The sequence below is a fragment of the Hyaena hyaena genome, unplaced genomic scaffold, assembly GCF_003009895.1.
Source record: "Hyaena hyaena isolate Hyena2069 unplaced genomic scaffold, ASM300989v1 scaffold_21, whole genome shotgun sequence".
NCBI lineage: Eukaryota > Metazoa > Chordata > Mammalia > Carnivora > Hyaenidae > Hyaena > Hyaena hyaena.
In genome coordinates this window covers 6061407-6084814 of record NW_024080653.1, presented here as the reverse complement: position 1 = coordinate 6084814, position 23408 = coordinate 6061407, and the positions used below count along the sequence as shown (strand labels likewise).

Genomic DNA, 23408 nt, shown 5'->3' with positions numbered 1-23408 from the left:
CATCAGCTCTGCACAAAGCGCGGCCTGCCGTCACTACGTTTCTTGCCCCCGTCAACGCTCACCTTCACACCGAGTTTCCCGTTTTTCACAGAAAGGGCGCTGCCGAGTGCGCCGCCTGCCGGGCCCTGACCTGCCGGGGGCGCCCCTGGTGGCGGAGTCGGGGAGAGCCGCCGCCGCCGCCCCGCGGGGGCAGACGCCCTGCAGCGACGGCCACCCTTCCCCGGACTGGGCAGCGCCCCCGCCCCGCTAAGCTCCGGGGGAACGCGCCCGCGCGCGGCCTCGCCGCCCTCCGCAGTCCGCACCGTGAGGTGCGCATGCGCGAACGGACGCGCGCCCGCCGCCGGCGGGACCACCGCCCGAGGACGCCGCGAGGGCGCACGCACGGCCACGTGACCGGCTGCCCACGTGACGGACCACTGCCCCGCGGAGCGCCTGCGGCGGAGCTGAGCCCCGGGAGCCCGGCGTCCTCTGCGCCCGCACACGCGGGCTGTGACGGGCTCGAGATGCTTGGAGCGGCCCGTCTGCAGGTGGACGTGGCTTCGCGCTGACGACCGGGACGTGCTCCCTGTCTGACGTCAGCCGCTTTGCTTCTGTGCCGTCGCCGCAAGACCGTCCCCAGGAGACGGGCTCGGATGCCCCTCTCCAGGGCCGCTGCCTCGCGTGGGGACACTGAACCGACAGCGGTGCCCCGTGGGCGACGCGCGCTGCCGGCCGCTGGCTGTGGGGCGCGCGGCGTGGCCCCGAGCGGTGCTGCCCGGCACGGTTGGTCCTGAACGGGAAGCACGAGCCAGGTGCGGAATAGGATCTGTCCCGACGTGACCTCGCACGTCTCCTGCAGGGAGAGCGTCAGACATGTCACCTGCCTTTCGGGTGGCTGGTTGTCGCCTCCCGGCCTCCCCTCTCCCCCCCCCCCCCATCTCACTGGAACGTGAATCTTCTGGGCGCCCTCCGGGAAGTCCATCCACACACCTCATCAGCAAGACTTTTGACACCGATCGTCCAACGTGGTTTTGTTGAGTCCCTGCACCGGGGCATTGATGAGGTGTGTTGCCCGGAGGGGTTGCCACGGTCTTCTCCCAGGGGCCGCTTTTTCGTCTCTAACAGATCTGCGCGCCTGGATTTAATAAACACAGACAAGACCCTTCAGACTCTTGCGGTGCAGATGCGGGCTTAGGGTACAGCCCCTGGTGCATTCCAGGGACCCTCCCCCCGTGGCAGCCACTAGCGTCTTGATGTTCTGAGCCAAGGGCCGCCCCCTGCTGGCAGTGTCCCTAACGGGGCAGAAGGGCCTGCTAGCTGGCTTTGTCCTTCACCCTCACCCACCCTTCGGTGCCCGGCAGTTGCAGTCGTACAGCTGATATTAGTTGTTCCCTACAGTTCTGGATGTCTTACGTTTGCCCTCCAGACACATCTTTTTCTTCTCTGAGACCAACAGGAAAGTGGAGGCTGCAGCCAACGGGACGCACTGGCAAGGAGGCTGGGGGGAGGAAAGAAAGGCTGGGCGGGTGGTCAGCGCCCCCCGGCTGCGGGAGCTGCCCCCCGGCCGCGGCACCCGGCCTGCCCGGCGTGGCGGGCGTGGGGCCCTCGCTACTCCTTTTCGCCTCCTTTAACCCTGCCCCTTAGGTCCCTGCGGCCTGTCCTGTGAGCTTGCTGGCTGACACTCAGTTCGACCTCAGCGGGTTCAGTGTCCGTTTCTCTTTCCCGATGCTTCTCTTGGCTTTCCAGAGGAGATCACCATCTACAACGGCAAGTTCTGTAGACGGTTTTTACTTGAAAAGTTTCAGCATAATTTTTTTTTTTACCGAAAGGAGTGTTCTTGGGGGAACAGTTCATACCTATTTGAAAATGCAGGGTTTTATTATTTTTTTCAAATTACACACTTGAACAGCAAGAGGTTATAACAGTTTTATATTGGAGAAACATCTTTATTGGTCACAGAAAAGTAGACCAAGAAATAGAATGAAAAGAACAGTTTTTTCATAATCATGCATATTAGGAGTCCTTTTCCAATGATGAGGAACAACACTATTTTTGTTCCTTTCCAAAATCCAACCACCATCAACGCCACACAGAACCTGCCGCCACTGCCGAAGGACACGGACACTCTGGGCTGTGAAGGTTGTGTTTCTTGTTTCTGACAGCAGAAAAGGACATTAAGGCAGAGATTTCTCACCACAAGAAGCTGAAGGAGGGAAAGTCTACTTTTATGTGTAAGTGGGCACTTGCCTTGCCCTCTTCCGGCCCCTGTGGGAGCCTGCCACCCTCACCCCCTGGCCTGGAGGGGCTGTGACCATCAGACCTGTCACATCCGGGGCCTGGGCAGCTGGCACAGGGGCAGCAGAGTGGCACACTGGAAGCACGCTGGGTCCATACCCCAGGGGTCGATGGAGCGAAATCCTCTGCTACGTGCTCACCTTTTCCCGGGGAGCAGCCCACAGACTTTGCTCTCCGTGTCCCCTTCAATCTCCCCACCAGGACGTGCAGGGCCCAGAGCAGCAGCAGCAGCTGGTTCCGTGGTGTGAAGGCCAGCACTCTGGACTCTGACTCCCGTGATCTAAGTTCAAGTCTCTGTGGGACCTGCATGATTTTTTTTGTCCCCCTTCCCTTTTGTCTCTTGATCCCCACTTTGGCGTCTCTCCCCCCAGTGCCCTCAGGCCAAGGGTAGCCCATGGCAGCCCTGGTGTCTCGTGGTTCCGTGGTGTGAAGGCCAGCACTCTGGACTCTGAATCCCGCGATACGAGTTCAAACCTGGGTGGGACCTGCCTCAGCTTGTGCGTCTTCCCGGTGTCGGGTGGTGGGCAGTGCAGCAGGTCAGCCTAGTGCCTCCCAGGCCAGGGTCTCCTCTTCTGAGCTCACGTGGGGATCCCTGGCTGCAGCCTCCGTTCAAGCCCACTGGTCCCTCGTACGTCCACACACTCACCGCCCCCCCGCCCTGCAGTCCCCGCGCACGGCTGCCTGCAGCATAGAGGACGTGGTCTGGTGCAGGGGCGGGTCTGCCCTTGGGGCGCACAGGGGCCCAGGACTCTACTTGCTCCCACTTGGGCACACACTTCCCCATGGACCCTTGAGCTATGGACCTCTGAGCAGGGTAGTATGGGTGGCCCTCCCCAGAGGGAACCCGTTAGAAGAGCGTGCACTTCCTCTCTCTCGTTTGCCTTTAAAAAACGGAGACCAAAAGGGGCTCATACTTTGTCACTGACAGGAAATGTGAATTCTTTTCATTATTAGAGCAGATCTATGGGTCCTGAGTTCAGGACCCCTGTGTCTCCTCTCACGTGACCTTGGCAAGACCCTGTCCCCTTGAGACGTCAGCCTCCTCATTCGTAGGTGAGGGGAGTGGGACAAGCCAATCCTTGGTCCGTCGCAGGACCTGCTGCACAGGTGTGTGACCTCAGTCCTGGCTCTGCTGGCCACAGGGCCCCAGCGCTCAACCTCCTCATTCCTGTTCCCCGCTTGTCTTTGTGCAAATGGGCTCATGTCCGGTTTGGGGCCCAGGTGAGCGCCCCAGAAGAGCCTGGCTCCCCACATTTGCTCGTGGATCATGATTGGGGCCTACTGTGAGGACTCCTTGGTGACGTGCCTGTAGAGGTTTCCCTATAAAAAGATCTGTTCTAACTGCTCTGCCTGTTCCTGATTGGGAAATGCAGTCACCAAGTTTGGGCCCCTGACATGAGGGAGCCCATGTTTGGTGGCCAAGTGGCCTGTGAAGTGAGCTGCCTGTGGGGCGCATCCCCCTCCCTAAAACATCTGGCCTGGCCTCCATGTGAAGATATGGCCTTTTCACTGAAGCCAAGTGTCCAAAAGCCAGTCGCTCAGCTCTGGGGCAGCGGCTGAGGTCAGAGAACAGCATCAGGGCAGCAGCACGGGACCGGCGCACAGGCAGTGCCCCTGCTCCACACCAGGCCAGCATCAAACTGATGGTGTAGACAATGGCTAAGTTCCAGTCCGCACTCCAGCAGAGCTGAGGAGGAAGGACCAGGGTCTACGCTGGCTGGGATTGGCCCAAGTGCTAAGGCCAGGTGGGAATGCAGTGGAAAAATCTGGGCTCTGCAGGGCCCTGGAGGGCAGAGGTATTCAGGACGGCCACCACGCACGCAAACCTGCTGGACGTGGTCACGGTCCATGGGAGGCACTAGCAGCACCACAGCCAATGCCTGTAAAGCAGCTCCCAGGTGCGCCACGAATCTGGACTCTGCCCTCCTCCTCACACTGGGACCCACCAGTACCCACCAGACATCTGCGCACCAGCTTGACTGTGGGGTCGCCCCCTCTTCTCTGCACGTAGGGCTGGAGTTAGGACGAACGTGGCCATAACCCCAAGATGTGCTGCGGATGAGACCCCACACCTCGCGCGATCACACCCGGTCTGGCATCCAGCACCCTGGCCACCAGGGGGCTTTGCTGTAGCTGGAAGAGACGGCTTTTGAAGCGAGAGGCGCAGTCCCCACACCGGACTCGTGGCTTCCTGGGCCCACTGAGACCCAGGACAGCACTCCCGCTCTGGGCCAGGTGCCGGGTGGAGAAGCACATGGCAGGACGAGGGGGCGCGCAGCCCGGGAGGTGGCCCAGGCGCTGGCGGGGAGGAGCCTGCCTCACACGCTCTCCACACTCAGACACGTTCTTCAACTGTTTATTCCGCAATCAGTCACCATGGAGGATGAACCTCGATTATGAACAGACTGAAAGGAAAAATGTACAATTTCACACACCATCCGGCTATCAACCCGGACAGGCGTACGGGCATGATATGGAACACGATGGAAACGGAGCCCGGCGCGGCGTGACGGCACGGAGGGCTCACGAGGATCATCATCACTCGTGTTAACCAAATCCAAGTGCTTTGAAAATCTAAACTCAGGCCATTCGCAGAGGTCTTTCCTTTGGATGCCGAGCCCAGATGTGGCGTGCCAGTTCTGGAGGTTTCTGGCTGCTTACCAGCCTTTGTTGGTATTGTAGGTAAATTGTGTTCTGTTCCTTAAGGCGCTCACAGGAGCGGCGCAGGCTGCCCGATGACGGTCCCTCGAGGCGCAAAGGTTGGGGCAAGGCTGCCCCCTGCTAACCTTGCTGGGGAGGGACTGAGGCAGCCGCCTCCCGATCACACACCCTGGCCTGAGCGAGGCAGCCTGTCTGTCCTCCATCTTTCTGTCCCCCTTGCCAGGCCTCCCCGGCCTCAATGGGAGTTCTCCTTAGAGGCTGAATGTAAAAGTGCAAGTCTGGGGCCCCTGGTTTAGGGGTCTGGTCCCAGGAGGCAGCTGCTATCATCTCTGACAATCGCGGTGGCGAGGAACGTGGCCCAAGCTACCAGAACATCCGGAAATCCAGCTTCGTACGCGAGCCCCCAATTCTGAAAGGATGCAATTTATTCACGTTCTGGCAAAAACGTTTTCAGGAATAACGTGAGTAAAGTAATAGCCAAGGTGGGCAGACCATGGGCCGTGGCCCCACCACCCCGCAGCCTGCCTGCCTCCTGTCTTTATTTCCACGTCAAGTCGCTCTGAGGCCCACGAATCTCAACTTCTGGGGTCTAAGCTCTTCACAGGACACTTTTTAGATTTTTTTTAAGCCTAAAAGATAGTAGTCTGTCTCTGTTTTTGTTCTTTGGGATATTTTCCAGTCTTAAGATAAAAGGATATTAAATTGGGGCAATCCTTCTCTCGTTTTCAAATATGCCAGTCGCACACATTACGAAGATAGCACCACGTCAGACCGAGGGAGGGAGCCACCGAGACATGGGGAGAGAGCTCCGGAAAGCACAGAATGACTGAGGGGCAGAGCGGCTTTCCCGCAGCGGCTCCCTCCCTGGGCAGCTGGCGGGGCTGCCTCCTTGCCCACCTTTACCACTTGATGTCTCGGCTGGCGGCAGGGAGTCCCGGGCGCTGGTACACGGTGTGCAGCGCCTCCCGGACTCTGGGGGAGTCGGCCCCGTCCAGCCACTCCTGGTACAGCTCCTGCACATGGGCGCTGCTCTCGGGGGGCCGCACGGGGACACCCGCGTACTTGCCCTCCATCTGCCGCAGCAGCGCCTTGTCCGCACGCCCATCCTCCGTCTGGGCTTGACCTCTGCCGTTTAAACACCCTGAAAGACAAGCAAGGAGCTTATGCTTTTCCTCCTCTGCATCAGAGGGAGTGGTTCTGAAGCAGGAGAGGACCGACAGCTGTGTGCGGCGTCCTGTGGCCAGAGCCTGGAGCCGGACCCCAGACTCTCAAGAACACCAGGTTGCAGGCTCACAGCCCCATATGCTTCCTGTTCTTACCTACGCACGGTACCCAGGAAACGATTTTTACCTAAAACCGAATAACTTGCCAACCTTTAGAACTAGATGGCTGTGTATGCGAATCTGAACTTCTGGTTTCTCTTGAAATTCATCAGAACCAGAAGAGCATGACAGTCGCTAATGGGCAGCCACGCCACTGCTGTCTCGTAAAGCCTCCGGGCGCTGGTCATCATCCAGTGGCACTGGGGAGGGGACGGAACCCGTGAGCCTGCACAGGAGCCCACTCACCCAAGCACCACGGCCCAGATAAAGGGTGTGCCTCCCACGTACCCCCAGATGTATTAGATGATGTCATGATTTGTAGGATTAGATTCATTTAAAAGAATTTGGAGCAAATTTCCTCCCTGGTCAAGCCCCCCTCCACCTATCCGTTGGCAGCACCCAGCAGCTGCACTTTTGACCTCAAATCTCGGAGACACTCAGCCTGGGTGAGGACCCTGCCCACTCTCCCAGGGTCTGCTCCTCTCCTCAGACCCCAGCCCCCGCGCCCCTCCCCAGATGCCGGTGGGTTTTCACCAGCACCCTAGCCATGCCTCATCTCTGCAGGCAGGTTCGAATCTTGTAGGCCTTCCCCACTCAGAGCACTGGTGGTCCCACCGCCACGCGGAGGCCACAGGATCCTCTCCCCTGACACCCACACCCGGGGCACCAGCAAGTCCATGGCCTCTGATGTGGGACCCCTGCCCTGGCCCCTCTTGTTGGCCTCGGTCTCTCACGTGGGTCCCCCTGTCCCCTGGGGACAGAACCCGGCCGCAGATGGGGCCTCCGGGACTGAGAGCAAGCTCTCCCCTGGTGCTGCTCTTCTCTGGGACTATGTCCCAGGGCTTTTCTAAGGGGACACCTGGCTTTTCTGCCCTGTGGTGAGGGAAGGACAGGGACCACGGTGTCAACAAGCAGGACAGTGTCCACACCCCACGAGGTCTGGGGCAGCCTGCGCGGGCCTGTCTCCTCTGGGGCTGTGGGCGGAGCCCCCGTGCCTTACCCCCGGCACAGGCGAGCACTTCCACAAAGTGGTACGGGAACTTGCCCTTCTTCAGTTTCAGAACCACTTTCTGGATGTTTCGAAAGCCGTATGCAGCAGCAAAGCGTAACAGAACCTCCCCGTTCTTTTCGAGGGTAACCTCCTGGAAGTCTTTGTTCCTATAAGGTGAACAAAATGGATTTTCATCTATAGAGTCCTTCCTCTGGGGCTTGACAGTCATTTTCAAATCTAAGTTTAAAATGTTAGCAAAACGAAAAATCTGTGAACAAAACCAAAGAAGGCTTTTTGATCTTGGCTGTTCTACACCCTGTACCTAGGACAGCCCCCCACCCCAACTCACACACACCCAGACACACACGCATGCACGCATGGCTGGCCTGGGCAGTCTGCCCCGGACAGCAGTGCTGCCCACACAGGCAGACCTCAGGGTGCGGTAGGTGACCTCCCTGACGTCCTCTTCGAACAGCTGCTTGGCTGCGTGTCTGAAGACGTGCGCCAGGTACCCGTCGGAGCTGGCTCCGTCATGGCGCCTCACCTCCTCCTCCTCGTTCAGGCCTCCAAACCTTCCCAGGGAGGAAGAGCAACAGCAAGATTAAATCAGACTTCTGAAGTCTTATGATCCCCACGAAGAGAGGAATTCTGTATAGACATTTGTACTTTGGGGCGACAGTCTCACGTTACCGAGTTTTAATGATCAGTCCAAGTCCCACCTATAATCTGGAAAGACATAGCAGCAGGCAGAGCTCCACCCAGTGCACCCGCATCAGGTATGACCCCCCCCCGCCGAACCCCAACACTTGGGGACAGAGCTAGGAATCTCTGGGCCACTCGGGAGCGTATGCATGTTCCCCAGCAGGGACAGGTAACAAGCGCAGGCTCTGGCCATAGGCGCTGCAGCCAGCTGACTAAACTCTGTAAACCTCAGGACAACCTTCCATGAAAGGGCCTGGCCTGCTAAGTGGCCCACATGCGCCCTGCGTGGAGCCCGAGGGAGCCGCTCTTCCCAGGTGACCCAGCCTTGGGCAGGTCCAGATGTTCAATGTTGGGAACACGTGACATTCAGAAATGGAGCTGGCATGTAAACATCACCATGGAAACCACCCCCCAGTGGCATCTCCCACCAGGCCCCGCCCATGTCCCATAGAAGAGCGGGAAAGAGCGGGTTGTGGTGAGGGCTGAGCGGCAACACAGGTTAGGAGCCCCTCGCCCTCTATCCCCTGGCTGCATGTGGCCTCACACAGGAGGCTCCCCCCGCAAGGTGCCCCTCCCTGCAAAAGTCACTTACAGAGTGTCAACGGCAGTGTCTTTTGCCACGAGGTCACTTTGCTCCATTATCTGAACAATTTCACCTGCAGACAAGGAAAGGGCGTGAGGCACCGTGCAAGCCCTCCTCAGGAGCTGTTTCCGGAATCCTCTCCCTCACTGGAAACCCTGTTAAGGTGACCCTGTGTGCCCTCACTCTCAGAGCTCAGCTCTAGTGCGATGTAATACCAATAAAATGAAAAACTCTGATAAAGTGTGAAAGTAGAGTCTAATGCTTCCTTCTGCCCTTGAAATGGGGGGTTTTGCAATCTCTCCACGTTTCTGTTTCTGAAGCAGAAATGTTTTGCACACAGCCTCCTGTGGACAGATGACCGAGACACAGTGGCTGCGGTTACGTGGCATCTGATTGTATGCAAAGAGATGAGCTGAGAATCGGAACCGTCTCCTACTTCCCTCCACACAATGGCCCCCAGAAACCTTTGCTGGAAACAGCTAACGTTTCCATCGGCTGCCTGGTGTCCTGTGCGCGTGAGAGGACTCAACGTCTGAGCACGAGAGTACAACTGACTCTGCATCTCAGGAAAATCCACCATCTAACAGGCAAGCAGGCGCCCTCGGCCCCCTTCCTTGGCTGCTGGGGGCCGTCCTGTCTCCCTCCCCCCAGAGCACGGAGGTCCTCATGCTGGAGTTTCAGGTCAGGGGACCCACGTCCGGGAGTCACTGGCCCCCCAGAGACGGCCGAAAGTACACCCACGTGGGTTCAGCAGACATAAGCCACCCCCTGACTGTGATGTTCAGTGGAAGGGTCCTGGAGGACGCCAGGGACCCATGGCCACCCTGGCACACAGGTCCCGGCACACAGGGGACCCCATGGGTCCCCGCCCCATCTCCGGATGCAGGTTTGGTTTGTGGGCAAAGCCTCTGGGCTCCCACACGACTTTTCCATGCTGCGTGAGCGCTGCCCCTCTCCACTTTCCAGCAGCCCGGCCCTCGGTGGGCTTGTCATGACCTCAGAGGACGACTGGCCAGAGGCCCCGAGAGTCCCCAAATCTGTCCACCCCCTCACCTGAGGTTAGTACGCAGTCAGCACCCCGGGAGCCATGCGAAGCTGTGGGAACGTCTTCTCGAAGGGCCTCCAGTTTCCTATCATAGCAAGGGGCCACGATAACGTGGAAAATCTGGTCTGGGGACAGGTTCTGGGGAGAAAGAGCAGATTCAGGTAGGGGCTGTGGGAAGTGAGGGGAGCTGCATGCTGGTGCCCACAACACCCTCCAGGTATTTCCTCAGACCAAGTTCCGACCTGTGCCTGCCTCCCAGCTGCATGGGGGGACCATGCCCTGGAGACCCAGGTGGTTTCACCCAGAGTCCCTAAGGCCCAGGGAAGAGCTGCGGAAAGCAGAACCTGTTTCCCCCTAAACTGTGCATACGGTGACCAACATGGTTAAGAAAAAGCCACTGCTGGATGGTTGCTGAACGGCTGGCTGGTTTACCTTGGGACCTTCTGGAAACTTCCCAAGTGACACCTATCTGAGCTGCCCCTCCGGCACCTACAGCTGAGCCGGAATTGGTGGCCACACCAGGAAAAGGCAGTTGGTGAGTGACCTTTGTGGAGAGGCCTTTGTGGAAAGACCCTCCTTGGGGCGAATCTGAGGAGGATGCCTGGCCGGCCCTCAGCAGGCCCACAGGACGGGGAAACTCCTGGACGCCCCCTAACAGTGGGGGTAGGGCAGTCCCATAGTTCATTTTTCTGTCCTCAAAGTGAACGCGTACACGCTGACATCACACTTACGATCCACAAACTTCAGGGATGTTATGAGCGAAGCAGTGGAAAGGGAACATTCCCACTGCTCAATTAACGAGGATGAGGCTTCCTGAAATGGGCTGTGGGTCTGGGGGATTCCTAGTTTCGCTGTGTTCTCCAGTTCCCGCAGGGCCGGGCCTCGCTGGCTCCCTGGAGAGCAGGCCACGGGAGGGGCCACGTCCTGGGCGGCGTGGGAGTGTCAGGGGCCTCCGGGAGGACCCAGGCCTGGCCTCTGCCAGGCTCCCAAGGTGCCCCTGGACGGCATGCAGGGGGAGGGACAGCACGGGGACCAGCTGAAGGTGGGGCGCCATCCACGGTGGGGGACCCAGGGCAGCTGAGGGACGTGGGCTGGCCTTCAGGAGCCTGGCTGGGAGATTTCCTGTCCCGTGAAGGCAGGAGCGGCTAAGACAGTCAGGCCGATGCTCTCTGTGGTCTGGGGCACAGGCCAGGGCCTCCCCTTAGCAGGACGGGCAGCATTTCCACTCAGCCTGGGTCGGACACCACCCTGGTCATGCGTGGTGGGGACACTCCCCCCATCTCCTGGGAGAAGGCTGGCTTACCTGCCGTCTGGCGAAGTAATCCTTCACCAGAGAGCCCATGATCTGCTGGGGAGACTTGGCAGTGCAGAGGTGGGGGGTGACAGGGTGGCCCAGCACCCGCTCAGCATATCGGACCCAGCCTGGGGAGAGAACGGGCCCCCGGTCAGCTCCTCACAGTGGCTTCCTCCTGCTTTCGGTCACACGTGAGGAATTCGGAGCTCCCAGACCCCGTCACTTGGGGTCACGCCAGACACCCTCTCCTGACCTCCCTAGGAGCTTGCGGCAGATCCCTGGCCAGGTGCCCCCTGGGGATCCCAGCTGCCTGTGCCTGGACGGGAGGACGGCCCTGCCGGTTGGACCAGAGAGTGTGGAGTGGAAGGTGAAAACTGGCATGGCGGGTCCCCCAGAGGAGAACGAGCTTAGAGAAGCAGCCACACGACAGCGCCCCAGGGGGTTGGGCCCTGCTCCCCGCGGCCACGACGCTGCCCTTGCCGCCGGCTGTGCTCAGATGGAGCATCAGCAACAGAGCCCACCCGTTTCGCTCACCTGCTGGAAGTGAACAGCCAGCAGCTGCTCACTTGTTAGGGTGAGGACACACGAGGGTCTCACACGCCCCAGTGACAGGACACGAGCTGTCCACTTACTCTGTGCCCAGCACGGTACCAAGCATTCCCCAAGTGGCTGACGCCTACTGTGCTCCTGGGGGTCACCCTCCTGCTATGGTCTCCAGGGGTGACAGGGGTCCGAGAGGTCAGTGAGCCACACAGCCAGCAGCACGCATCCTTCTCCCGCTGGGCACAGCCTGGCGAGAGGCCTGACCCCAGCCGGGCTCGCCCACCACAGCACACGGGAGCATAGGTGCCTGGCGATGAGCTGCTTATCAGACCCCGGGGACAGCCGGCCACCGCCCCCTGACCACCCCTGGCAGGGAGGAGTGGCAGGCACCAGTTGGCAGGACAATCCCGTCCGAATAAACTTAACCCCCCGCCGTCACCTACAGGCCGGGAATGCCCGCGGCTGTCCCCAGAAGCCCCAGGAGAGGGGGCCCCGGAGGAGGGCTCTCCTCATCCCAGCCTCCAAGCATCAAGACAAAAAGCCACCAAACACAGTGGCACCTTTGGGGACCCAAGGCCCTGCCCCCGGCCTCAGTGCCAAGGCCAGCAGCTCGAGACACGGCACCCAGGCAGGTGGCGTCCCCAGGCTGCGGGCAGGCTGCTGGGCGCTGGCCAGGGGCGCCCCACAACGGCAGGCAGGACGCCAGGAGGTAAGCAGGGCCCACGGAGGATGCCCGGCCTGGGGGGAAGAGGGCCGAGCAGGAGCATGGCTCCTGCATCTGAAACCAGACAGGCTACTTTCCTGAGGGCTCCTTTCATCTCCTCCGGAGACAGCACGACAGAGGAGCTGCTGTTGGCTTCACAGCAGCACCTACGTCCTTCCTGGGTGCTGGCACTTTCCTCGTCAGACCACGGACGGGTTGGGGCGAGGGGACGTGCTCGGAGCAGTGGCCTGCAGATACTGTGCTGGGTGCTGGGCACACCCAGCAGGAGGCGTTCCATCAGGCTGTGGGTGGCAAAGGCGCCCCAGGACCTGGGAGTCCCACGAGCCAGCACGGGCCCCCACGACCCCGATTCCGTCTGCCACGCACAACACCTGATCTTGATGTTGCTTCAGTTTCCTCACCTTGTCACAGGGAAGCAAACATGACAATGCCAGTCGTAGAAGAGGGTTAGTTTTAAACCAAATCTCACCTCTTCTCCCTCAATTTGAGAGGTGGTATAAAGCTGAACTGCTTATAATTCTGACACACTTTGGTAGAAAGAACTCTAAAAAGAAACTGAATCATTATCTAGGAAGAACATTCTAGAAGCTCCAAACCTACACGTAAACAGACTTGAACAGCTTGAAACTCTGAATGCAGCAAATATCAGGCTGGATGGGGGGTGGGGGCTGGTCTGCGTCAGCCAGTGGCCGAGTGATGGAGTTGGGGGGAGGGGGTTCAGGCGGACCTGCTGGGGACCCGCCGGCCCTTCACTCCCTCCTGGTCCAGAAAGCCCAGGGTGCGGGGACCTCTGACCTCCCCACCTCCTCTCCTGCCCCCAGTGCAGACCCACGAGAACGGTCGCCTCAGGCCGACGGCGGCGGCAGCTGGCTCTGGGCGCTCACCCGGGCAGGCGGAGCTGAGCATGGGCAGTGCGGGCTCCTCCTCACTGTGCTGCCGGTAGCGACGCACAAATTCCTTCTGACTCTCCAGGATGCTGAAGTCCGCAGCTATTGTCATATCAAAGACATAGTGCACCCCTGCAGAGAAAGAGGGGGGCATGGAGCTTCTCTTGCCCTGCAAGAGGCGGGAGACTCGAAGATCAGACTCCACGGCACCCCTGCCCTGTCTCCCTCACTCTTGCCTCCGAACCTGCCTCACTCCTGCAGAAGCCCGGGACTGTGCCTGAACTTTTCCCGGAAACAATAAACACACATCTCTTTCCACAGTAACATCCATGCGTTGTCGCTCTACAGCTGCAGAAACACTTCAGGGTGGCCCGTAGTAAAAGTAACAGAATATTCCAAGATACCAGCACCACTTTCCTCCAATCAATGGCTAAATTTCAGTCTGTGATGATCCTTGATATCTTGCAAATAAACGAGTAAATCGGCAAGCCATACCTTGCTGATGGCTGTAATCTTTACGCTGATTTGTAACTAGCTATCCTTTTTTTTTTTTAGCTATCTTTTTGAAATAAAAGTTCTTAATATGGCCACATAAGCAGGACACGAGAATATTTTTAATAATTACAACAAAGTAAGTTAAAGTAACTTTAATATCTGCAGCTAATCTAAATCTTAAAAGCAAACGGTTATTCCTAAGTAGAGACATTATAAAGATAAGCTTCATCTTATGGTTTGAAGTATTACCTTAAATCAGTTTCAGTACAAACATGTTTTATGAAGACATAATACCCAATATTTTCTTTTATTGTTCTTTTATTTTTTTATTATTATTTTTATTTTTTCCTTAAATAGTTTACCCAATATTTTCTTTTTCTATTTCTGCAAGTGGCACCTGGTTGGCTCAGTCGGTTGAGCGTCTGACTTCGGCTCAAGTCATGATCTTGAGGTTTGTGGATTCAAGCCCTACGTTTGGCTCTGTGCCGACAGCTTGGAGCCTGGAGCCTGCTTCCGATTCTGTGTCTCCCTCTCTGCTCCTGCACTGCTCCCACTCTGTCTCTCTCTCAAAAAAAAAAAAAAAAAAAAAGTCTCTTCTTTCAAAAATAAATAAAACATTAAAAATTAAAAAAAAAATTCTCCCACAAGTGGTGGTGCCTGGGTGGCTGTCGGTTAAGTGTCCGACTCTTGATGTCGGCTCAGGTCATGATCTCGTGGCTCGTATGGTGGAGTTCCGTGTCTGGCTCTGCACTGACAATATGAAGCCTGCTTGAGATTCTCTCTCTCCCTCTCTCTCTACCCACCCCCACCCCCAGGCTCTAAATCTCTCTCAAAATAAACAAGCTTAAAAAAAAAAGTTTCCCCCCAAAGTAGGGCCTTTCTCCGTGAGAAGATAGAGTATGTAATAACCCTGGTCTTTGGTAAGGCCGAGCTGACCTGCGCGCTCTCAGACCGCAAGCGTGAAGGAGTTAACTAGATCTGTGCGCACAGCCGTGGCCCTGTTGGCAGCGGGCGGTGCTCGGGGACCCCGGGCCGCATCCAGCGCTCCAAGGGGGCGGCCGTCTTTATTCTGAGCGGCACCTTATTTTATTAGGAATCTCCATGCGCTTAGGTCTTTCAAAGCCACTACAGAAAACCAGAAATTCATGTTGGCAAACGGCCCCAGACCCCCTCTCCTGAGGCAACCTGGCGGTCATGTGCACAAGGACACACGGGGTGGCAGACGCTCCGGGGTGGGGGGTGCTGGAAGCTCCAACATGTCCCAGGCCACCCCATCCCTTGCTGCTCCTGGAGGGCCAGCCGCAGGCATCACGCAACATCTGTCTGTGCAGAACGGGTGAGGGATGCCCGCAGGGTCTCCTCCTATGTTCCTTGAGATGTTCACGGAAAATCTGGTCGATGCTGTGCCCCTTCAAGCTGAACTCGGAGGCCCAAAGGGCAGCTCTAAACTGGCATCATAAATGCACAAACAGTATCAAGGAGTCTCACCAAGACTTTTGAGGAAGCCGCAGAGTCTTCTGGATGCATCCGTCACACTGAGGCGGAATTTGGCAGCAAAGTAAGGCAGAGACTGAGGACACACCGACACTACCAGCACCTTGTGCTGTGAGGTATCACATTTCTGGAAGAATCAGAGGAGAGGGAGTATAGAAGTAAAACAAAACACTATAATAAACAGAAAAGAATGTCACAGATGTTCTGTGAACAGACTCCTAAATATGCATGTACTAGTAAGTATAATTAAGGAAATGGGAAAAAATTGGGATTAAAGAGTATGACATCCTGGGATGCCGGGGGGGCGCTCAGTCAGTTAGGCGCCTGACTCTTGATTTTGGCTCAGGTCATGATCTCATAGTTGTGAGATCAAGCCCCCTGTGGGGCTCTGCACTGACCATGGAGCCTGCCTGAGAGTCTCTCTCCCTCTGCCCCTTGTCCCCTGCTCATGCTTTCTCTCTAATAATAATAAAAAAAGGTACATCCTAAGAGATTTCATCAATTAGATTTTTTAATGTTTATTTTTTGAGAGAGAGAGAGAGAGAGAGAGAGACACGCAAGCAGGCTCCGTGCTGTCCCACAAACTATAAGATCATGACCTGAGCTGAAATCAAGAGTCAGACATTTAACCAATTGAGCCACCCAGGTGCCCCTCCCAATGATAACTTTTACGTCATCTAACACAGCTCTGATTTCTTTTTCTAAATGTGTTGTCTAGGACCTTTAACTCAATCTCTGATAAAGTGGTGATAAATGGTACTTGTATCTTGACTCAGACCTCAGTGGAAATGCTTATGAAGTTGTACTAGTATATAGATGTTTGCAGAAATTTCTGGTAGATACCCATAGCAGTCAGCATTTCAGTTGCAGAAAATGGGTCCCCAACTCACTGGCATAAATCATAAGGAAATGGTTATTTTGTGAAACTGGAAGTACATTCTGGGTTGGTTGAGTCAGCCACTCAAGCTGTTGTTAGGGACACAGCAGTTTCAGGAGTTCAAGCCCTGCCTTGGGCTCTGTGCCGACAGTGTGGAGGCTGCTTGGGTCTGTCTCTCTCTCTCTCTCTCTCTCTCTCTGTCCCTCCCCCACTCATGCTGTGTGTGCCTCTCAAAACAAACTTAAAAAAAAAGTTATCATTGGGAGACAACACACCTAGAAAATTCGAAGTAATCTAGGAAACTAGAATATCAAGCTTACAAAATAGCTACGTATGAAAGATACATGAAAACCAACAGCTTTCCACACCAACAAAATCAGTGATACAGAATTTAATAGGCTAAGATGCAGTACATGTAACAAAACAGCCACAGAGCCCCAGTCCCACCAAGAACAAGTTATAGTTATAAAGAAAGAAGACTCAACAAAAACACTCGTGGGATCACACAGCCTAACCGGAGACACAAACCACGATCATGGATGAAAAGAGTATTCAGTAGAACACAAACTTCCCTTCAATAACCTATCAACTCAATGCAACTCGTGTCCAAGTCCCCCAGTTAATACCCAATAGTACAAAGTCAGCCAAGAAAGGTGAGATCGCAGAGCAAAGGGAAGTCGGGGCCTACCAGAGACCGGGGCCGTTAAAATGGAACCTAATACCATACGTACGTCTCACAGTACGAAAGGCCTTCTGGTGACGACGCAAATGAAAAGCTAGTGAGGCGAGAGCGCTCTACACTGTGACTCAAGCGTGACGGAGTGTGAGCACACACTACGTGACAAGCTCAGTCCGCGGGAAATCGCCTGTGCTGTGTAAGCTGGGGCCTGGGGTGCTGCGAGGGGGTCGGGGGGCTGGGGCCGGCTGCCTCCGGACTTATCTACGTGAGGGGACCGCCCTCCAAGCTGTTAAACAGCTGGAGGCTGAGTGTAGTCTTGAACTAACAGAGCTATGAACAGACGGCATACAATACGGTCAATGAACATGTTAAAGCTCTTCAGCCTCACCAACGATCAAGAAAATGCAATTGGGACTTTCTAGTGATCACCCTGGGAAAACATTGTGAGTTTGAGAGCAAGGGTGGTCATGACAGTGGGACATGGGTATTCTCACCTATGACTTGTGGGAGCATAAAGGGAGATGGCCACTCTTAAGGGCATTCTGGCAAACAGCACCACCCCTACAGAATTAGAAGCCCGTTGTTCTGTAGAATGTGCCAGCGTGTGTGTGCGGGGAGGGGGATTCAGCTGCATCATAAGTGAGTCGAGTCTGTTCAGTGTAATAAGACGGCTGAAGCCGCTTTGCTGGGAGAAGGACAAGGGTGAGCAGGCAGCGACCGGGCAGACAGGGCGAGGTCTCCTGGCTCAAAGTCCATCCGCTGCTTGCTCACCGACCTCCCAGGGAGCGATCGGCAGGAAGGGAACGGACAGACACCATGCGGACAACCCAGCACATGTTTCTATCTGAAACTGTGCCCTAAAAACGCTGAAGGACACACCCAGGAACAGGCCGCAGGGGAGGGGAACATGGAGACATTGCTTGGCCCCGCCCTGGGCTATGGTAGCCATGGTCCTCCCACCTCTGCCCCGCTCGGGCACAGCGCGTGCTGCCTTGATGGGGGCGCAGGGCGGGCTGTGACTGTGCTGAGAAGCACTGGGAGCGAGAGGCAGACCCAGGTTTGCCTTCCAGCCGCTCTGCCTCCCCAGCCCTTCCTTTCACCTGTCTTCCTGTCAGGAAAGCCACGGCTCACAGCTGAGGGACACAGGTCTACAGGGCAGCTGGGGGACCGCAGCGCTGCCCCAGCCTGATGAGCCCATCACCCCAGGACCCCGCCTCTGAGAACAGACCGGGGACCTTGGGGACCTCGCCTCATTCCACGGCAGTGAGGGAGTATGTCCCTGGGCGGAGATCGTTCTGGCTGGTGGCTGGCTCTGGAGAGGGTGGAGTCAGGCAGGGGACACAGGGCCAGGTCAGGCCGCGTGCCCTGGACCCCAGCAGGGGCGCCCACGGCTCGTCCCACCGGCCTCCCCGGGGCCGCAGCACTGGCAAGTGGCCCGGAAGCCCTACCTTATTAAGGTTCAGAACTCGAAAGAAGTCCTTGGCGTTCTGCTGGGAAACCTGGAGCCCTTCCTCCGCAGTCACACAGCTGTCGCACGCCAGGCAGTCACTCAGAAATATCTTGGCATCAGCCAACTTATGGAATTCTCCCTTCTACAAAAGAAAGATGAGGTTTTGGTCTGATTCTTCAGTAAAAACTCTATCACGTGCTTCTCTAGGGGGAGTGACAGCATGACACCAGCACAGGACATGGACCCCCTCAGACAACAGAGCCAGGCCTGCAGCTCCCGGGGCTGGAGGGGCGCAGAACAGGCCACAGTGACACCAGGGAGTCACACAGATGACAGCGGAGGGGTAGCAGGACAGCACTGTCGTGTGGTGGGAAGACATCTCCATCCCTGTGTCTTGGGAGCTGGCCCGGCCCTTGGCCTCCCTGGGTCCCCCCCGTGCTGCCCCTCAGAAATCCTGCTCTGCGCCTGCTCTGTGCCTGCCGGGTGAGCTCACCAGGGCCCACGGCTCCCATCGAAGCCCGCAGCCTCAGGGGTTCCAAACGGGGCCTCAGAGTTTGCACTTCTAATGTGCTCCTGGCGGGGGGTGGGGGGCAGAGCTGCCACTCCAAGGGTCTAGAGCCCATGCCCTGGCACACAGCCGGTGCCTAATAGATACCTCTGTGCTACACCGAGAATCCGGCCCCTCCGTGCCTGGGGGGGTGTCTGTGAGTGCGCTGTGCCCTGTGCCTGGTCCAGTGCGCCACCCAGTCCTTACTGCAGGCTCTCCTGGGCCAGGTCTGGTCCCTTCCCCTCCCTCCCGTCTCCTAACATGTGCCTCTCCAATCAGCCTCACCTTCTAGAGCGGTGCCAGCTCCCCTACCCCCAACGCCTCTCTAGTCTTCGCCTCCAGCAGGGCACTCTCCCTGCCATCCCACAGAAAGCTCGGCGTCTGTGGAACCTGAACAGCCCTTTCCTTCCTGCGCTGCACCGTCTTTCCTGCTTTTGCCAGTCTGGCCGGCCTGCCCAGGCCCACCACCTGTCTCCTTCATTCTCCCCTGCTCTCGCCACCTTAAGCCACCTGCCTCCATCACCTGCCCCCAAACACACATATGCTCCATCCCCTCACCCAGACACCCTCAATGGCTCCCAGTGCCCCTCCCCCAGAGCACTCTGTCCACACCTCTCCTGTGCCTGGAGAGTGCACCCCATCCCTGACCTGCTCACTGTAAGGGGGTACCACCCACCGTGCTGGCAGGGTGCCCGCTGAGGCTGTATGCACACCTTATCTCTGTCTCACCACAGCCCTGGGAGGGAAGTAACTGGACTCCCCAGCTCACTGATAAGGAAAGTGGAGCTCCCAGGGTCAGATGTCTGTCCACGGTGATGTGGCCAGAGTGTGGGTGTGGGGGCACCAGGCATTCTCTGCTTCTTCCACCTTTGCCCCCTGCGTGCCGTTCTCATCCACGGCTTGCGAGCCCTACGGCCGCCGGACCTCAGAGCGGTGCTGGTACGGGAGGGACGAGATTAATTCCTGTCGGGCCAGACATCAAGACTACAGAGCAGCCTGCTGCTCTTCCCCCCATGTTGCCGGCTCCCCATTAGTGAAGTTGGTACCAGTACTTTTCAAGGGAAGAGCGACCTCCCCCTACCCAATAAACAAACCATTACTACTAGCTAAAGAGGATCTAGACACTCAAGAATGGAGTAAGAGAAAAAGCCATTAGAAAACTAAACTTACAGGATCATGAGATTGGAGTTATTTTATAAATTACTTACCTAAACTCCAACTTTACAGAATGAAGCTTTTCATTAAATAAAATTGGAAATTTAAATACTATGCCACTATTTCTCATAAACAATTAATGAGAACATTTTTCTTTGTTCTCTGTGCAGCTTGCTTTGGCTCCGTGTATTCTCAGAAGACTGGCTCTTGGGCACCTCTGTCTCAAAGGGTCACGTGCCTCAGAATGACCAACCTGGTGTGTGTGGCCCCAGCAGGGCACCACTTCAGCGCCTTTTTTCCTACAGCACCATGTGCAGGGGACGGGAGCCCCCAAAGAGGACAGAGACGGCCACGGCCATTTACAACAGGAGGATACAAGACTGAAAAAGTACTTGCCTCTCCATTCTCCTGGCCCAGACTTGGTACGTCGACTGAGGCATTCTCTTGGTCATCGGTTTTTGTTTTTTTACTACATTCCTTGGAAAGGCAAATGAACATATAAAAGAACAACTTTTAATCTGATGTCCTGAATTTGAAAAGATGTACATACTCTCTGCTCCATTAACCTCGTGCGTAGAAGTCTTTTCTACAAAATAAAAGTGGCCGTACTCGCAGACACGGACACACACCCCCTCCTCTGTGTCTGTATCCCTCGCAGTAACTGAGAACTGGAAGCAACGTGGCCTTGCAGCCACAGGTAAATCAACACCGACTACCAGGGCGCACATCATATTTAGAATACAATGAACTAGAACTGTGTGTGAAGCTCTGAAAACGCACCTGCTGTATAGTGTTAAGTAAAAAAAAAAAAAAAAAAAAACAGGGTTGGAATATTTATATGATCCAATTTGTGGAAACAAACAAACAAAACCCATTCACGCACCGGACGGCTATGTTCCCACAGCCTAGAAACAGGTGTGGAAGGCCGTCCCGGGTGCCACGGCTGCGCGGGCAGCGAGGACCAGCCCTGACCTTCCTGCAGGCCTGTATCGTTTCGCTGTTACTCTAAGCCTGGAAGTTGGAGAAAACCCTCTCAGAAACATGTTTTGATCATGGTTTCCATAATCCACAGAAGAAAGGTGCTTCTGTGACTGCCCCGAGCGGTTATAGAGGTTGGTCTGCTTTCTGTTTTCTTTTTCTGGCTTCGAAAACATCTTGAAGCACGGACGAGTGCACGGAGAACTAGAAAGACGAAGCATGACCCCGGCTGTAACGTTAACTACACGGTACCCGAAAGCGTCGCCTGACACCTGGCCGGGTGCGGCGCCCGGAGCCCCCCAACCCCCCGCGCCCGCGCTCTATCCAGTTCGCACCCGAGCTACTTCTGCCAGACACGCGACCACGCGTGCGGCCGGGGCGGCCGGGGCGGCCGATGCGGGTCCCGGGAGCCAGGACCGCGCTGCGGCTGCCGCCGCCCGCTCGGGGCGCCAGGGCTCCCGGACGCCTGCAGGCGCCTCCGACGCCCTGACCCGCCTCAGGCGGGGCGACTCCAAGCACACCCGGCCCCCCGCCCGGCCGGCCCCCCGCCCGGCCGGCCCCCACCCCCTGCAGCCGCCGGCCGCCCACGCCCCGCCCCCCGAACTCGAGCGCGCGGGGCCCACCTTCCGCGTGCAGTGCTCACACTTCATCTGGAGCGGGGCAGGCGGGGGGCCGGGACTCGGCCTGAGAGCAGCACCGGGAGACGCGGTCACGGACGCCCGCCGCCCGCCGCCCGCCGCCCTTTGTTGTAGTCGCCTCCGGCTGGCCCCACCCCCGGCGTCTCCGCTCGGCCAATGAGAGTGCTGGGAAGGGACGGGCCTCACCACTAAACCAATAGAGGTGAGAAAAGGGCGGTGCGGCTTCAGCCCACACAGCTTCGCCTAAGCCAATGAGAGCTCCGGGAAGGGGCGGGCCGGGCCCCAGAACCAATCGGAGCGCGCGGGGGCGGGGTGCGGCGGGCGCCCTGGAGGCCCGGCAAGTTCTAGCTCCCGTTTTGGCAGCGCGCGGGTCGCGCCGGGTGCGGGTCCGACGCGCGGGCCCTCTCTGTCTAGCAGTCGGGCCCCGAGTTGCCCTGGGGGGCTGGGCCCGTCGGCTTGGCGCCGCCTCGAGCCCGCTTCCAGGCTCCGCCGTGCCATCGCCATTGCCGCCCTGAGGCGCGTCACGTAGGCCGGGACCGGTGGCAGTGCGCACGCGCGGGTGCGCACCACGTGGCGCCTTAGGGGAGCACGAGGTTGGGTGTGAAGTGAGTCCTCATGACGCTCCCGGCAGGTGTGTGGATGGTCGGGCGCTTGCTTTACAAAGAGAGAGCTGTTCCTGTTTCTGGGAGAGATGACTCTACCTGCGGGGCTAGGATGAAAATGTTTAACTCCCAATAATGAAAATAAACACTTTACAAACTCAGTGTCTGCTCCTTACAGGATGATCAGAAACGAGAGGCATGCCTAGAAAGCTTCCATAGAGCATAGAAAAAGCAACTAGTGACCTTAAAAATAGAGTTGCCATTGGGGCGCCTGGGTGGCTTAGTCGGTTAAGCGTCCGACTTTCGCTCAGGTCATGATCTCGCGGTTCGTGGGTTCGAGCCCCGCGTCGGGCTCTGTGCTGTCTGCCAGCTCAGAGCCTGGAGCCTGTTTCAGTCTGTGACTCCCTCTCTCTCTGACCCTCCCCTGCTCACGCTGTCTCTCTCTCTCTCTCTCCCTCCTAGAAATAAATAAAAAACGAAAAAAAGAAACACAAAAAAACAAAAAAAAATAGAGTTGCCATTTTACCAGCAAAATGGACTTATTTGGGAATAGCTGAGAATTGTAATTGGGACCAAGCTGGCTACACCAAAGCCATAATAGGCAAGTCTGGAAGCAGAGGAGAGAAGTGCACGTTTATTGAGGAAAAGAGGGCTGTTGGCAGAGGCTATTGTAACCAGAAAGTCCAGTGGAAAAGCACTGAGCGGCCCCTTCTCCTGGCTGGGCCGTCCTGCTGCTGCAGTGGCTGAGGGCCTGCGTAGTGGACCGGGAGCGCCCCTGCCTGACCCCAACCCAGCCCGAAGGGCGTTTCAGAATTTCTAGAGCTTCATACAGCTTTTCACAAATGCCTCTGTTAATTCAGGAGGTCTTAAAAACAATTTTTTTAACTATTTTTGAGAGAGAAAGAGACAGAGTGTGAGTGGGGGAGGGGCAGAGAGAAAAGGAGACACAGAATCCAAAGCAGGCTCCAGGCTCTGAACTGTCAGCACAGAGTCTGACCCGGGTCTGGAACCCATGAACCGTGAGATCATGACCTGAGCTCAAGTCCCACGCTTAACCAACTGAGCCGCCCAGGCGCCCCTAAACTCAGGAGGTCTTAATTGGCTCCCAGATTAACTCTCTGCATTACGCAAATCTATGTCAGCACCTCTCAGAAAACACATTCCTTCAATTATAAGCATAAACGAGGATAATTTGAGGTTATCATTTGTATATATTTCTCGTTATTGTTTTTAAAACATAACCACAATACCATTACTATGTGTGAAAAAAGAAAACTGCAATTACTTAATTTCATCAAATATGTAGTGTCCAGGTTTCCCTAAATCAAACCATTTTTTTTTTTTTTAGTTTCAATCAGGACCTAAATAAGGTCTAATAGATTAATTGCTTTGTGTGTTTCTTGTGTCTCTTTTTGTTTTAGAATAACTTCCAGCTCGCTTAGAGGTTGCAAAGACACCATAGAGCGC

General features: G+C 56.6%; 1 protein-coding gene across 4 annotated transcripts; it reads right to left on the bottom strand.

Moving 5' to 3' along the window:
• Positions 1-4614: 4614 nt before the first annotated feature.
• Positions 4615-21452, bottom strand: NARF (nuclear prelamin A recognition factor). 4 transcript variants are annotated; one of them, XM_039226369.1, is made up of 12 exons: positions 21325-21452; positions 20120-20200; positions 18020-18163; positions 15010-15142; positions 13024-13158; positions 10882-11000; positions 9587-9716; positions 8543-8606; positions 7680-7820; positions 7258-7415; positions 5833-6076; positions 4615-5564 (listed from the first exon to the last, which is right to left on the bottom strand). In XM_039226369.1, exons 1-11 carry the CDS (start codon positions 21349-21351, stop codon positions 5835-5837), a joined length of 1374 nt encoding a protein of 457 aa, XP_039082300.1. In that variant the 5' UTR covers positions 21352-21452; the 3' UTR covers positions 4615-5564; positions 5833-5834. The 4 variants fall into 4 exon arrangements, with proteins under 4 accessions (XP_039082300.1, XP_039082301.1, XP_039082299.1 ...); XM_039226370.1 differs by having other exon boundaries at positions 4615-5344; XM_039226368.1 differs by having other exon boundaries at positions 4615-6076.
• Positions 21453-23408: the final 1956 nt, after the last annotated feature.

Excerpts from the sequence above, each read along its gene's own strand:
- NARF (XM_039226368.1), bottom strand. The coding sequence starts at position 21,351 with ATGAAGTGTGAGCACTGCACGCGGAAG. Across the intron at positions 18,164-20,119 it reads TGGGCCAGGAGAATGGAGAG|AAGGGAGAATTCCATAAGTT; the intron begins GCAAGTACTTTT and ends TTTCTTTTGTAG. Across the intron at positions 13,159-15,009 it reads CGGCTTCCTCAAAAGTCTTG|GGGTGCACTATGTCTTTGAT; the intron begins GTGAGACTCCTT and ends CTTTCTCTGCAG.